Here is a 13553-nt window from a genome sequence, read left to right as displayed (position 1 = left end):
TGATACGATTTATTTTTAATTAAATTTACATAAATTTAATTGTAGAATGACAGCAATAATAATAATATAATCTGAAACTAATCATTATAACCTTTCATTTTATTATATTCTGTAGACAATGACTAACACAAGACGTGAACGCGCAATTGCCCTTCGTCCTGTTGAGATTACCAATCAGCAGCTTATGGAAATACTTTCTACTGTGAGAGCTGATATGTCTACCGTAAAAGAACAGATCGGCAATGTTGAGCAAACTCTGACCAACATGAATGGCAGAATTGGCGTTCTTGCCACCACCAGCACCAAAACCATCAGTGCCATAGATAGTTTGGCCAGAACTCCCCTTGCTGCTCCTGTGAGAGCTGAACTCACTGTTGCTGCACCTGTTGTCATCTCCAACCATGAGCCTACCCGTGAAGAATCTAATGCAGTTTATGTGAGTAACATATTATAAAATATTTTATCAATTCATTTTCTCATGATTTATTTATCAGGCACATATTCACAACCTTATGTGAAAACCCAAGCTTAGCTTGAGAACGCCAGAAAATATCCTGGCCAACAACCTCAAGCCCAGATGGGATACAAATGTTGCTTTCAACAAATCTCCCAACAGGGAGATAGCCAAGAGACTTCTTTTTAACCTTGAGCACATGTTTGGTTCCTCTAGTATGAGACAGAGTGACCTCCGAAAGAGGTTGCACACCAACTTCACTAGTAGAACCCGTCATGAGAGAATGTCTGATGATGAGATAGTGGAAACAAACGCTCTTACACAAAGAGCAGCCCGTGCAGATGATGTGAGTATTATGCTAATATATATAGTTTATAGTTGAAAATTAAAAATAAAAATAACAAATTAACAAAACTTATTACTAGAATGAGTGTTGCCGTGTACTGGCCTACAAAGACAATAAGGAGGCAATTGATCTTGTAATGCTCAGAGACTGTGCCAACACTCTCCAAAAAGCAGTAATGTCAGATGGAGAGTCTGCCGATGAAATGGATGAGGATGGCATAAAACATGTCATTCATATTGTACAACCAGGCTGGAGAAGCGATGAGGTAGATTAATTTGGAGTAATATGTTTGTATTAGTGTATTATTATATTGAGTGAATTATTAACGAATGTATTTCAGTGCAACCATTTCATTGCACTTGTTGACACTTATGCTGTCCAGGCCATGGGGTCAAGTGCTAATCAAAGGATCCGTAGGATCACTACTAGTGTGTCCAACTCAGCAGTCCCGGATAACATTAGCCCCAATTTTCCTTGGTGGGCTCTTAGAGATGGGCTCTAAATAAAAAAAAATGTTTCTCTCTTTTTATCTACGATTACTTTTTACATACACAATACTATCAATATATATAGGGAATTTGTTCTGTTTTTTTTTGTATAAGAAAAGGAAATTCAAGTGGGGTTTTTTTTATTTTAAGCATAAAGCTTTTTTGGCAAAGCAATTACTAACATCTTACTAACATTTCTACTTGTAGTAATCCTGGCTGTAGCAATCTCTAAAAAGATGCGGTGCACAGGTACAATGCAATGGCGACTATTGGGGGAGAAGGTAGGGAGACAAAACTCAAGACCGTCATCCTCACGCGATCTATCAGAGGAAGTATTAAACCACTTGATATATGCGAATACATGTCGATGATCATGAACCATGCGAGTCAGGTGGATATTGCTGTTAGAAGGGTGTGTAAAGGAGTATGTGAAGAGATACTGTATTTGTCCAGCATAGGCTAGGGTATTTCTACCGTCACTACCAACAAACATTACGTGGACAAGAGAACCACAACTAGCTGAACCGTTTTTACCACGGTACTGTTGACCAAGTAAGTCAATGAACTTCAACTTTGTGATTTCATTGTCAACAAAGGAGTTTGTGAGCATGGCATATTGGTAACTGACAAGGTCGGGAAGATCATAGAATGTTTTGTAGTGCTGAAGCAGATGGGCATAGTCAGTTTCATCCATCAGTGATGATTTTTTTAGCTGAAGAAGAAAAGTTGAAGGAGGGAGAGGTTCGTTACCCTTTGGAGGAAGATGTGGGTTGGATGATGCTACACTGGGGAATTAGATTTCTACACATATGCGATAGTATGGGAAATTCTGAGTGACAGAATAATTAAATTCTGGAATTTGGCATTTATAGATTCCGTTCGCAATATGTTATGTTACCTGTGAGTTGTCCATATAACTTCTGAACTTATAATGATCCATATAGAGATGTAAGGTTCTTTTAAACTATTTAATCGCAGAGAGAATAATCAAATTATGGCATTTTTTTTTGGATGTTACATTAAATTAAACTTGATTTGAAACAGAGATTCTAATAAAAAATCTATTTTTGATAGAAAACTGTCTACTGAAATAGTAGAATTCTATTGGATTACTTTACAGAGAAAAGTGTCTACTGAAATAATGATATTCTATTGGATCATTTAACAGAAGAAACAGGATTTATGTATACTGTCTTCCGAATCTAAACACTTTTATTGGACAATTATGCACGGCTAAACTATAGGATTCACACATGCCATGCTACTGCAATACTTCTTGCACTTCATTTCAAATATTTTTATAGGGATTGTTTTGGAAAAATTGTTTTTATTTAAAAAAAAAAAGCTTCTTGCTTATAATATGTACGGCTTGACAATATATAGTCTAATCTAATATATAAGCTACTACATAATTAATATAATAACAAACCCTTTCATATATTATAATATATAAATACTTCCAATACGATAGAATCCTAAAAAGAAACGCGTGTTTACGGTATTTCACTAGTAAGAGAAGGCTAAAAAATTATTCAATTATATTAGATTATATAAATATTTATTTTTCTTTAATTTAAATAATATGGTTACTTACCAGTACTTTCGTCAGAACCAGGCATATTGCACATTGACTGTTGTTCTGAAAGGTTTAATAAAACGCATTAGTAAAGATTATGGAATAAAGTTTGGCTTTATTACTTACCAAAGAAAACCGGTTTTCAAAGACAAGCCATTCAATCAGGTACATAGAAATGTTGGCAGTACTAACAGAGATAGAAAATAAACAAAATTAGATATAAGAATAAAACAAATAAATACATTATTCAGACTTACCGGATAAATTTCTGCTGTTGGTATGTCTTTATGATGAGCTGAGGAGAGAAAAAGAAAATAATTAATAAAGAAGCACATACACAATAACCGCGTTTTACCTTTTTGTTCTTGTCCATTAATCAACATGGCAAAGACTTGTAATACTATCAGCAACCACAATAATAATAAAAGAAAAAACATTAAGAATAAATATAACAGTAGAATAATAAAAACAAATTGCTTACCAGGGTGTGAACTCAAATACATCAATAAGAATAAAAGTAAATAAAGCGGAAAAGAAACAGGAAAAAAAGAAATAAGAAAAAAATAAAGAAAAAGAAGAAAAAAAAGTGGGCTTTCAAACAGAAGGCAGTTTAGATGAGAATTGACTCTAGTAAAATACAATAGTAATAAAATGAATAGTCCGAAATTATATTGTAACACTAAGTTCTATATTGAATATTAAAGAAGTTGTTCAAGGTTATAAAGGATTTTATAGAAAATAATATATAATCCCTTCCTTTTCTCAGCTATTTCATAAATCTACTTTATATTAACTTATTTTGTATGTATATCTTTGATTAAACAAAAATAAATATATTTCAACCCATACATTTATTTTATTTTAATAATTTATTAATGTATAAAACTTTAATAAAAATACAATAAAGAAAAAATGCCTTCCAATAGCAGCAGAAAAACAGACCGTAAAGGAAAAGGAAAAGCATCTGCAAGTATATCTACCTCTGCAAACCGTGTTTTGGCTGGCTGTGTTGGACCTCGAGAAATTGCCCCCAGTTTCTCATCCGCAACTATCCAAGATCAGCAATACGCGGAAATTGTTGAAATGTTTAACAAAGTAAACAACAATATCAACGGTGTCAAGGATGACATTGCTGCTGTCAATAGCAACATGGCAGCCTTTAAAAACAGGATGGGCGTTGTTGTTGACACGTCTGGAAAGACACATACGGCATTTGCAGACTTTGCAACTGCCTATGCCAACAATCAGACTCGTATGGCTAGTCTAGGACCATCTCTGATGCCATCCTATGTCCCCCAGACCTCCCTCAGTGATGCCGAGGTTTCTGTCATTATCTCGGTAATTAATACTAATATATGTTAGTATCAACAACTTATTAAACAACCTGTATTTAGGAAATCTTCGCGGAAAAGTTGTGGGACTGGAAGTTCGAGTCTGACGACCCTGCTCTTGTTGCTGAGAACGAGAGTAAGAAGAAGTGGAACTTGAACGAGAAGATTAACCACCGCGATAACGTAGCTGTTATCAACTACTTGAAGAGCTACATTAGCACCCAGACTCGTCTAGCTGGTACTCACCCACGGGTGATAAGTGATAAAATAAAGAACAGGTACAAGCACAGTCATCGTACTTTTCACGAGTCTTCTGAGCAGAAGGCCAAGAAAAACAGCAAGGGGAGAGCAAACAGTCGTACTCTTCAGGTTTGTATATACTATATAAAAAATTAATTGGTATATTACTATTTTCTCAAGCTATAATCTATATAACCAGATGTCTATCCGACGCAAGTCGACATACATGGACAACTGGGTAGCCATTGATGCTGCAATGGGATATAAGACTGGAAACCCTGTTGAGAAGGCCTATCTCAAACTCTTTCAGAAGGATGCCATGTCTGATGGTGAGTCGGATATTGAGATTGTGGACAATCTTCCACGACGGTGTTTGCATGTGGCTCGCCCCACTTGGAGAAGTGAAGAGGTAAATAATATTTAGAATAAATAAATAAGTTTTATAACAAGAAAAATAAAGAACTAATAAAAATAAATACAGTTCAACAGATTGTTGACAATGGTTGACGACATTGATCGTACCCATCACGTGTTAAATGCGGGCGTGGGAACAAAGCCAAGAATGAACAGATATCCAGCAACATTGTTGCCTTGCTCTGTTCCTGCCACTCTGTCCCAGTCATTGCCTCGTTGGGCAATCAACGATGAATAAACATTTTCTTTTTTACTATGTTCTGTTGTAGGGCCAAATAGTAATAATTGAAATTGAATTGATTAAAGGAAATAATAATAGAGGATAAATATATAAGTAAGTGTGTGTATGAGAATTAATAGTAAATTTTTTTTGGTAAAGGAATCGCGAGTTTTTTGTTGACATTTTTTGTAGTTTTGTAATCTACTATTGCAACTGTTAGGAGAATCCGATGTACTGGCAGGATGCTTTGAAAATCTTGCTTGTAGAATTCATCCTGTAACAACTCAACTCCTTCTAATTCTCTTGTTTTGTCCAAAGTGGATTTGAACCATTTGACAAATGCAAATACATGCTGACTACTATGGGGATTTCTGTATGTTAGAGAAGAAACAGTTGGTCTAAAATTGTGAACAAAAAGGTACTGAATCTCTCCAACATACGCATGTTCCGACCCAGTTCGTTCAGTAAAATATGCTTGTATGTATGATCCGCGGCCATTCGTGCCAATGCACCCTTTGTAGCTTTGCCCAAGAAGATCAACGGACTTCACCATTTCGATCCAGTCATTGACGAAAGGTGAGTCATCAATTACATCTTTGCAACCTGAGATCTGTGGATTCTTGTACGCAGCTTGATAGTATCCTACAAGACAATCATATTCATGTTTTGGCATAAATGATAATGGTCTTGTTTTCAATGGCAAGGCGGATGGTGGCAGGGGCTCGTTTCCACGAATTATCATTGAAAGATTCTGTGAAGCTTCAAGATATTCAGAAATTGAGAAAGAGTGAGAGAGGTAGGTGTTGGTGTTGGTGTTGGTGTTAGTGTTGGTGTTGGTGTTGTTGTTGTTGGTGGTGAACTTATCGAAAATTTCAAAACATGCAAGTGCATGCATAGGTTTCAGAAGTCGACGCACAAAATCTCCCTTCCACGACTCTTCAATAAACTGTCTCATAAATGTCGATTCGAACCCGTTTCTTCGATTGGTCTTGATATTTTTCAGAACACTATTGTACCTTTCAAAGCTGAAAAGCCAATAGCCATAGACGGGCCCAAAGTCAATCATTGTTTGGCGTAAGTGCAGATGCAGGTGCATGTTGGGAGAGAGAAGGTCCAGGTCGTACAATGTCTCACACCCTTTACAGAATTCTTCTAAGCATTTGTGTCCTTTCTCAATGTCTTCTTCAGAAACACTAGGCTTGGTGAAGTATCTGCATGCGTTAACAAACTCTATCCAGTTCTTGAACTCTGGCAACGGCAACACATCCCTTAGAACCACAGGAGAGTACACAAGGCACCAAGACTTCCACTCATCAGCCTTCATATAGGGAAATCCCTTGGCAATCTTTGTCCCAAGTGACGTGTAATCGGGCGGCAACACTACCTTCTCAACAGCCTTTTGCATGGCAACGAGTTTTTTATCATTGATTAATCCATCCGCAACCCATCTCTCCAGCATTCTTTTGGCAGTGCCTAAGAAAAGATTGTGCATGGGATCGATGATCGTGCAGCGGACAATGTCAAAGTACTGAAGACGATGCAGTTCGGACCAGCAAACACCATGTGCAACTTCAAGACGCTGTCTCTCAGTCGGTTTGGTTGCATTTCTCCAGATCTCTGCATCCTTACGATTGTCATTCTTAGTGCGAAGGAGCCACTTTGAGAAATCAAATCCAGAATAATCAACGGAACTCGTTCCAGCCAACCTCGAAAATTGACACTTACACTTGTGGCATGCATTTGTACTTGTATGGGATGTGAACCCACATACTTTCCTTGCAGCAGGTATATCACAGGCAACCATGAGAAGGGCTGCTCGGATAGAAGTACCATTTGGACATTGGTGAGTCTTAATCTTAATACCTTTGTACAGCTCCATCAACTCATCCACAAGCGGTTTCAGATAGTTATTTATGTCAGAAGTGCTTGCTTCTTTAGGCCCTGGCATTAACCCAACAAGAATCACGTTCTCCTTCTTGAACCGCTCACTGCGTGGAAGATTATTGATTGCAAGATATATGGCACCACAGGAGTAGGTAACACCATCGAATGGCTGAAACCAGTCAATGTTCAGCGTGAGCATGAGTGATCGCTCGGTGTCAACAAAAGGTATACCATCTACGTCTACTATCTCATTCCACATCGCACCATCGTACATGTCAAATAAAGTGCTATCCATTTTCGGGCCGCGGTTCCATGAGTTGATGTTGTTTTCAAAATCCGGGCGTTGAAAAAACGTCTTTAGGGCTTTCTTGACGGAGTGGAATACATATGTCTTTTTGGGTGCTTTTGACCCGGGACCAGACTTAAACAAGCTGTTGCCACACAAGGAGGTTTTACCAAAATTGGGTGATGTACAACACAAAGGGGCGGCTTCATTATCATATATGGCATGGCATTTGCTACATGCAACATACTTCTTGACACCACTTGTCAACGCTTCAAATCCAGCCAAACGTTTGAGGCCAGCAACACTCACTGGAAGGCGGAATGGGTCAAACAAAAACTGCAGTATCTTGTTGATTATGGCAATCAGGATTACAGCTCCTTCATCCACGACGTATAGCGAGACAAAAAGAGCAACCGAAATAACAATGAATTGGTGAATCAAATTCAATTCCGAGATTGATTCCAACGAAGAATCTTTAATTTGATTTTTTTTAAAGAACGTTGATTAACTCTCTATTTTCTAGGATATAATATTATCTAAAGCTGTGTACCTACCTTCATCATTGTCCATCTCAACATCGGATTCATCTTCATATTCTTCTTCGTAAGTGTCACTTGTATACTGGACATTATCTTCAGGGCCAAACACGCAATCCGTTTCAGAGAAAGGTTGGTTTCTTGTCCGTATATCCAAAATGTCATTTGTGTCATTTAGGTCTACAAAAGCGGAATGTTAGACCCAAATAAATCAATGTAATAAAATAAGTTTTCTTACTTCTAAGCTCAGAATTCATTTCAACATCTTCCTGTTCAAATTCAAAACCATCTTCCTCTTGATTTACAGGCTCAGAAACAGCACTACTAATTGTATCGCATGTGTCTTCATGGGCTACACATTTATTATTATTAGTGTTAGTATTATTATTATTATTATTATTATTATTATTATTATTATTATTATATAAAATAATAAAAAAGGAAATGATATAAAATAAAATAAAATAAAGTAAAGTAAAGCAAATGTATTAACCGTACGCATTTGAACATGTGTAATATCATGATTATCTTTTTCTTGATGATGTTTAAATGTTTTAACAGATACACGATCGAATCCTAGTGTCTTGCTTTTACAGATAGAGCATCGACACTCTTTTCTAACAGTTGGTTTGCGAATAGGAGCCATTTTAAAATGAAAAGAAAGGTTTACAATAGTATTTAATAGTAAAGAAAGAGACTTCAAAGAAAACACACTTTTATTTTATTTGAGTTTGATGTTGCATTCTAATGCTACACAGCTGCCAGTAGCCAATAGAGTAGCTTAAAATACTATTCAAATACTTTACTCACAAAAGTGAGCTGAACTACAATTTTACCTATTCTGTTTATCAGAACTTAGGTATACTTTACATATGCGAAATTGATCTGTTTTTGCAGTGCTAGTAAGAATGATTGCAATCGGAATGGATGGGGGGAGAGAGTAATGACTGTGGTGGTAGGTGTGAATTTCGGAGAAAGCTTTGAGAGAATGTTGAAAAAGGGGACGTGGCTAGAACTTTTCAGAACAGCATTGGCATAGTCACCCTTGAATGCGTTTTGAACAAAACTTCTCATATATGTTGCCTCAAAACTATCTTTTCCGTTTGTCTTTATATGCTTCAACAGGCCATTGTATCTCTCAAACCCAAAGAGCCAGTAACCATACACGGGTCCAAAATCACGAATGGTCTCGCGAAGGTGGAGGTGCAGGTGCATGTTGCAGGTGAGGATGGTGGGAGTGTAGAGTTTGGTAGCCTTTTTGCAAAACATTTCCAGATAGTCGTGGGCGCTGTTCACTTCATCAAATGTGATGCTTGGCTTGATAAGATAGCGGCATGCACGGACGAAATTCATCCAGTTGTTGTACATTTCAAATGGTAGAACACTATGCAGCAGAACAGGAGAATACACCAGTACCCAGGATTTCCAGTCGTCGGCTTTCATGTAAGGAAAGCCTTTTCCAATCTTCAATGTCAGCTTTGTATAATCCCTCGGAAGGACCATTGTCTCTGCGATTTTTTCCATGGCAGCAAACTCTTCGGCTCCAATCGTTTTCTTATCGACCCACCGGTCCATCATTCTCTTGGGCGTCCCCAGGAATAAATTATGCATGGGATCAATGATCGTTCCACGTACTAGATCAAAGTATCCAAGGCGTTGCAACTGCGACCATTGAACACCATATTCGACCTCCAGCTGGTGCCTTTCTGAGGGTGTACTCGCACTCTTCCACTCCTCAGCATGCAACCTGTTCTCTACACCGCTACGAATATTCCAAAGCAAATAATCGAATCCACTGAAGTCCACCTGATTTGTGTTGGGCAATCTGGGGAACTGGGTTGTACACTTGTAGCACGCACATGTACTATTGTGGGCTGTAAATCCACTTGTTTTCCTGGCAGCAGGGATGTCACACGCAACCATCAGCAAAGCAGCATGGACATTAGCACCAGAAGGGCACTTGTAGGTTGGGACTCGCATTCCAACATACAACTGCTTCATCTCATCTACCATGGGCTTGAGATAGTTATTTATCTCCTCGCATCTTGGCTCCTTGGGACCAGGCATCAAACCAACCAGAATTGTGTTCTCAGGCTTGAACTGTACCTCTTGAGGCAGATTATTTACAACCAAGTAAATTGCACCAGAAGAGTAACTAACTCCATCAAACGGCTGGAACCAGTCTATGTTGAGTGTCAACATCAATGAGCGAGGACAAGTAACAAACAAGACACCACTTGCATCCTTCAGCTCTTTCCACATTGCTCCATCGTATACGTCGCACATAGTATCGACAATCTTAAGCTCCGTGTTCCAGTGACGGATTTGCTCTTCAAAACCAGAACGAAGGAAAAGAACAGACAAAGCTTGCTTGAGGGACTGGTACAAGTATGCTTGCTTTGATACCAGTGCACCTGAAGTTGACTCTTTCATCAACTTACAACCACAAGGAGAGCATGCACCAAAATTTGTGAAAACACAATGGGGAGGTACGGACATGTTTTCTTCATAGATGCAATGGCAGTTTGGACATGACACAAATCGCTTGATGCCTTTGGTGATAGACAAAAAGCCAGTCATTTTATGTAGCCCAGCCAGACTTTTGGGAAGTTGGAAATCTTGTCCATAAATCTTCAAGAGCTCGTTGATGAACTCAATCAAGACAACAGAACCCTTATTGACCACGTAACGAGATGCAAACAGTACTGTAAAAGTAGCAATAAATCTGTGCACTGGATTCTCGGGCATACCAGAAGCAGCAAAAGGGTCTTTTTTTTTTAAAAAAAAATTAACACACATTTTTTTTTAGTTTTTTTTTATGTATTTAAAACTGACCCTCATTGTTAAACTCTTCAACATAAATCTCGGCAGTGTCTTCTTCGCCATTGTCATCACTGTCATTGTCATCGGTCGTGTTAGACTCATCACCATTGTAGTCATTACCAACAAAGACGTCATTGTCAAACGTTGAGACGGCATCCGAAATAGGTGAGTTGGCCTGACCGTCCATTGCTTCCACAGAATCGGATTGATACATCGGGATTACTACAAATATGGAATATAATAGTTTATTATTAGTTTTTCTTCTGCGTTTCATATAAAAAATGTCTTACTTTCAGTATCTACTTCCATGCTTCTCTTTTCAGCTATGTTTTTTAAAATAATAAAAAATAAAAATAAAAGCGATTATTACTCAGTAGACAGATAACAGCACTGAATAAATTATACAACTCTTGAATATCTCAGTACCTTCAAATCTAGCTCTTTTATTATGACGCTGAGCAGTACGTCTCGATACTTGGGAAACTCCTTGATCATTATTATTGCATCTGGTGCAGTGGCAATCAGTATTGTGCATTTGAATAGAAGGAAACATAGTGTATATATTCTGAATTATAAAATAAAAAAGGAAACAAGAGTGCTACAAATATTTCATTTGATACGGTTTTATAGTAAACCAAAACGTATTTTTTATTTTATTTTTATTTTATTTTTATTTAAGCCAATAGAATACATCAAAACTACACCCCCAACTTGATAAAAAAAAACTGCTGAGATGAAAAAAAATCCTGACATATCCACTATGATCCGACTACCTGGACAATATGTTAATTGTCCTTATTTTTCCAGTGGTCGTTCCCAATCTGGGTTGGTCTTCCTTTTACTATAACAAAGTCAAAAGGTCAAACCCACTGGGGATCAAGGATTATACATAAAATCAAAGAGAGGATAAAAGATATCTTTTATTAATATGAATTGTGTTATAAATGAGTATTGACTACTGCTGTAATAGAGAATAAGACTGAAGGAAATAATATAAGGCCTCAGCTATTCCAGTCAAAGGTGTCTACCAATTACTTTATTATTTAACACACAGGTTTAGCATGCATGATAGTGATTATATTTCATATGATGATATCACCATAATATAGGATACATCAGTGGATTATTATAAGCATAATTATAACTCATAAACACATTTACTTTTGATGTTAATACTTGATTGGGACTACACACATTTATATAATTAATCATATATTAATTATTCCAAGATCATGTTGTTCTGATTAAGGTTCAGATAGGATCGATTACCTGACCCCAGTCATATAATTTTCCCAATCCAAAACAATATAAATAGCAGTGGTAGTTCAGTGTAGAAACCTGGTCAAATTTTGATACCAAATCTTTCTCAATAAACAAATCTTATGCAAGTTCTCACAAATCTTCGTTCCTAATCTCAAATCTTCAATTCTTCCTCTTAAAAACTTCTTCAACTTCAACCACCACAACAAATTGAATTGTCTTATATAGTTTTCTAAACTAATACTGCGCATTATCCGCAGTAGTTATTATTTATATTTAATTAAAGAAATAGTCATTATACTGCGGTTAATGCTCAGGAAGATATTACTGTGCATAAAGAAGTACTATGGTTAACTATCTTCAGATTTTATGGATTCATCAAAATAATGTCCAACACTTCCAATGCTATAACACAGCCAAAATTGGTCAAACCCACTGGGAATCGTAAACAAAGATAAAAGAATAAAAAAAGGATAGAAAGATAGATAACTTTTATTGAATGAAATAACACCCTCTTTTATATCTTTTCTATTCTACTTTTGTTAAACTATGTGCTTTCTAATTCTTTTGTGAGCAAAAGGAAATCACTTTGGTCATTGTTCTCAAAGGAGAATTCTGTGTAATCGTCATCCTGATTGGCTGACAAGAATTCGGGCACAATACTTTTGTCTGACTGTATCATTTTCGATCTTGTCAGATATTATTTTGATGAATCCGTAAAATTTGAAGATGGTTAACTGCAGTACCTCTTTATGTGCAGTAACATCTTCCTGATTATTAACCACAGTATCGTAACTCATTTTATTTTTTTTGGAAATAAAAAATGGGATCCTCCAATGAAATGTCTTTATTTTACTCCGAAATTTCTAAATATGGTAGTAGCAAGTTGATTAAACTGAAAGTCGAGTTGAGAATACTATTGATTCTGCTGGAACTTTCTAGTATTATCAACTCACGAGTTGAAATTACTGGTTTGCTCACAGTTTGATTAACTTTTAAAATTAAATTTTTCTTTTTCTTTCAAAAACTTATTTATTATATTGCCCTTGCCTACTAATATCACTACTTTTAAGAGACGCTTTGTTAACAAGTGTGATTTGGAAGAACTAGAGCATTTAATTGAGCAACAAGAAGCTGAGATTTCTAGCGGAGTTCAAGTATAAACAAAACAGACAATAGATTATATGCAAAAAAATGCACACCAATATTAACAATATATCTTTATAGCCTACTAGTATTGCTGCAATTTCTGAAGAGGTGCCTAAGAAAGCTCGTAGGGGTCGACCATCGAAAAGGATTATGCTGGTTGAAAATTCAACAGCTGAATCGTCCAGTTCAGCCAATTTGTCTACTTCTGTTGGCTCAAATGCCTTTGTTGCTCTTCAAAGTAGCTCGTCAATCAATGTGTCTGAGTTTGAGCTTGCACTTAAGGCTTTGTCAATGAAAGTACGTGCCAGCACTGCCGCAATTTACAGAATGCCCTTAGAACATTGGAAGGTATATCTCAACTCAATAGAATAATAATCTATATTGTATTGATTGTATTCATTTTTTAATGTTGCTTAAATTGAAGGACTTTTGCAAAAAAAACCAACACAGATATCCTGTTGATTGTCAGTATCTATACACTGTTGGGCCCACTGAATTTGTTATTGCTTTCTTCAAAGAATTTGTTTTCAAGCAAACGTATATGAA

General features: G+C 36.7%; 5 protein-coding genes across 5 annotated transcripts; 2 read left to right on the top strand and 3 right to left on the bottom strand.

Moving 5' to 3' along the window:
* Nucleotides 1-118: 118 nt before the first annotated feature.
* On the top strand, nt 119-1302 carry PHYBLDRAFT_68852 (hypothetical protein; the record flags this gene model as incomplete). Its single annotated transcript, XM_018442018.1, has 4 exons — nt 119-436; nt 528-800; nt 880-1065; nt 1099-1302. The coding sequence occupies 4 exons, from the start codon at nt 119-121 to the stop codon at nt 1300-1302; spliced, it is 981 nt and encodes a 326-aa protein (XP_018286343.1).
* Nucleotides 1303-1433: 131 nt separating this feature from the next.
* On the bottom strand, nt 1434-1982 carry PHYBLDRAFT_68851 (hypothetical protein; the record flags this gene model as incomplete). Its single annotated transcript, XM_018442017.1, has 1 exon — nt 1434-1982. The coding sequence occupies one exon, from the start codon at nt 1980-1982 to the stop codon at nt 1434-1436; it is 549 nt and encodes a 182-aa protein (XP_018286342.1).
* A 1794-nt stretch (nt 1983-3776) lies between these two features.
* Nucleotides 3777-5087, top strand: PHYBLDRAFT_173307 (hypothetical protein; the record flags this gene model as incomplete). The annotated part of the gene is made up of 4 exons (XM_018436998.1): nt 3777-4202; nt 4259-4564; nt 4635-4844; nt 4917-5087. 4 exons carry the CDS (start codon nt 3777-3779, stop codon nt 5085-5087), a joined length of 1113 nt encoding a protein of 370 aa, XP_018286341.1.
* A 115-nt stretch (nt 5088-5202) lies between these two features.
* Nucleotides 5203-8421, bottom strand: PHYBLDRAFT_173306 (hypothetical protein; the record flags this gene model as incomplete). The annotated part of the gene is made up of 5 exons (XM_018436997.1): nt 5203-6638; nt 7410-7712; nt 7794-7955; nt 8014-8127; nt 8274-8421. The coding sequence occupies 5 exons, from the start codon at nt 8419-8421 to the stop codon at nt 5203-5205; spliced, it is 2163 nt and encodes a 720-aa protein (XP_018286340.1).
* Nucleotides 8422-8630: 209 nt separating this feature from the next.
* Nucleotides 8631-11151, bottom strand: PHYBLDRAFT_173305 (hypothetical protein; the record flags this gene model as incomplete). Its single annotated transcript, XM_018436996.1, has 5 exons — nt 8631-9409; nt 10217-10543; nt 10611-10820; nt 10889-10921; nt 11025-11151. The coding sequence occupies 5 exons, from the start codon at nt 11149-11151 to the stop codon at nt 8631-8633; spliced, it is 1476 nt and encodes a 491-aa protein (XP_018286339.1).
* Between the last annotated feature and the right edge of the window lie 2402 nt (nt 11152-13553).

Source organism: Phycomyces blakesleeanus (assembly GCF_001638985.1).
Source record: "Phycomyces blakesleeanus NRRL 1555(-) unplaced genomic scaffold PHYBLscaffold_25, whole genome shotgun sequence".
In the NCBI taxonomy this organism is placed as follows: Eukaryota; Fungi; Mucoromycota; class Mucoromycetes; order Mucorales; family Phycomycetaceae; genus Phycomyces; species Phycomyces blakesleeanus.
This window is presented reverse-complemented; position numbering and strand designations above follow the sequence as displayed.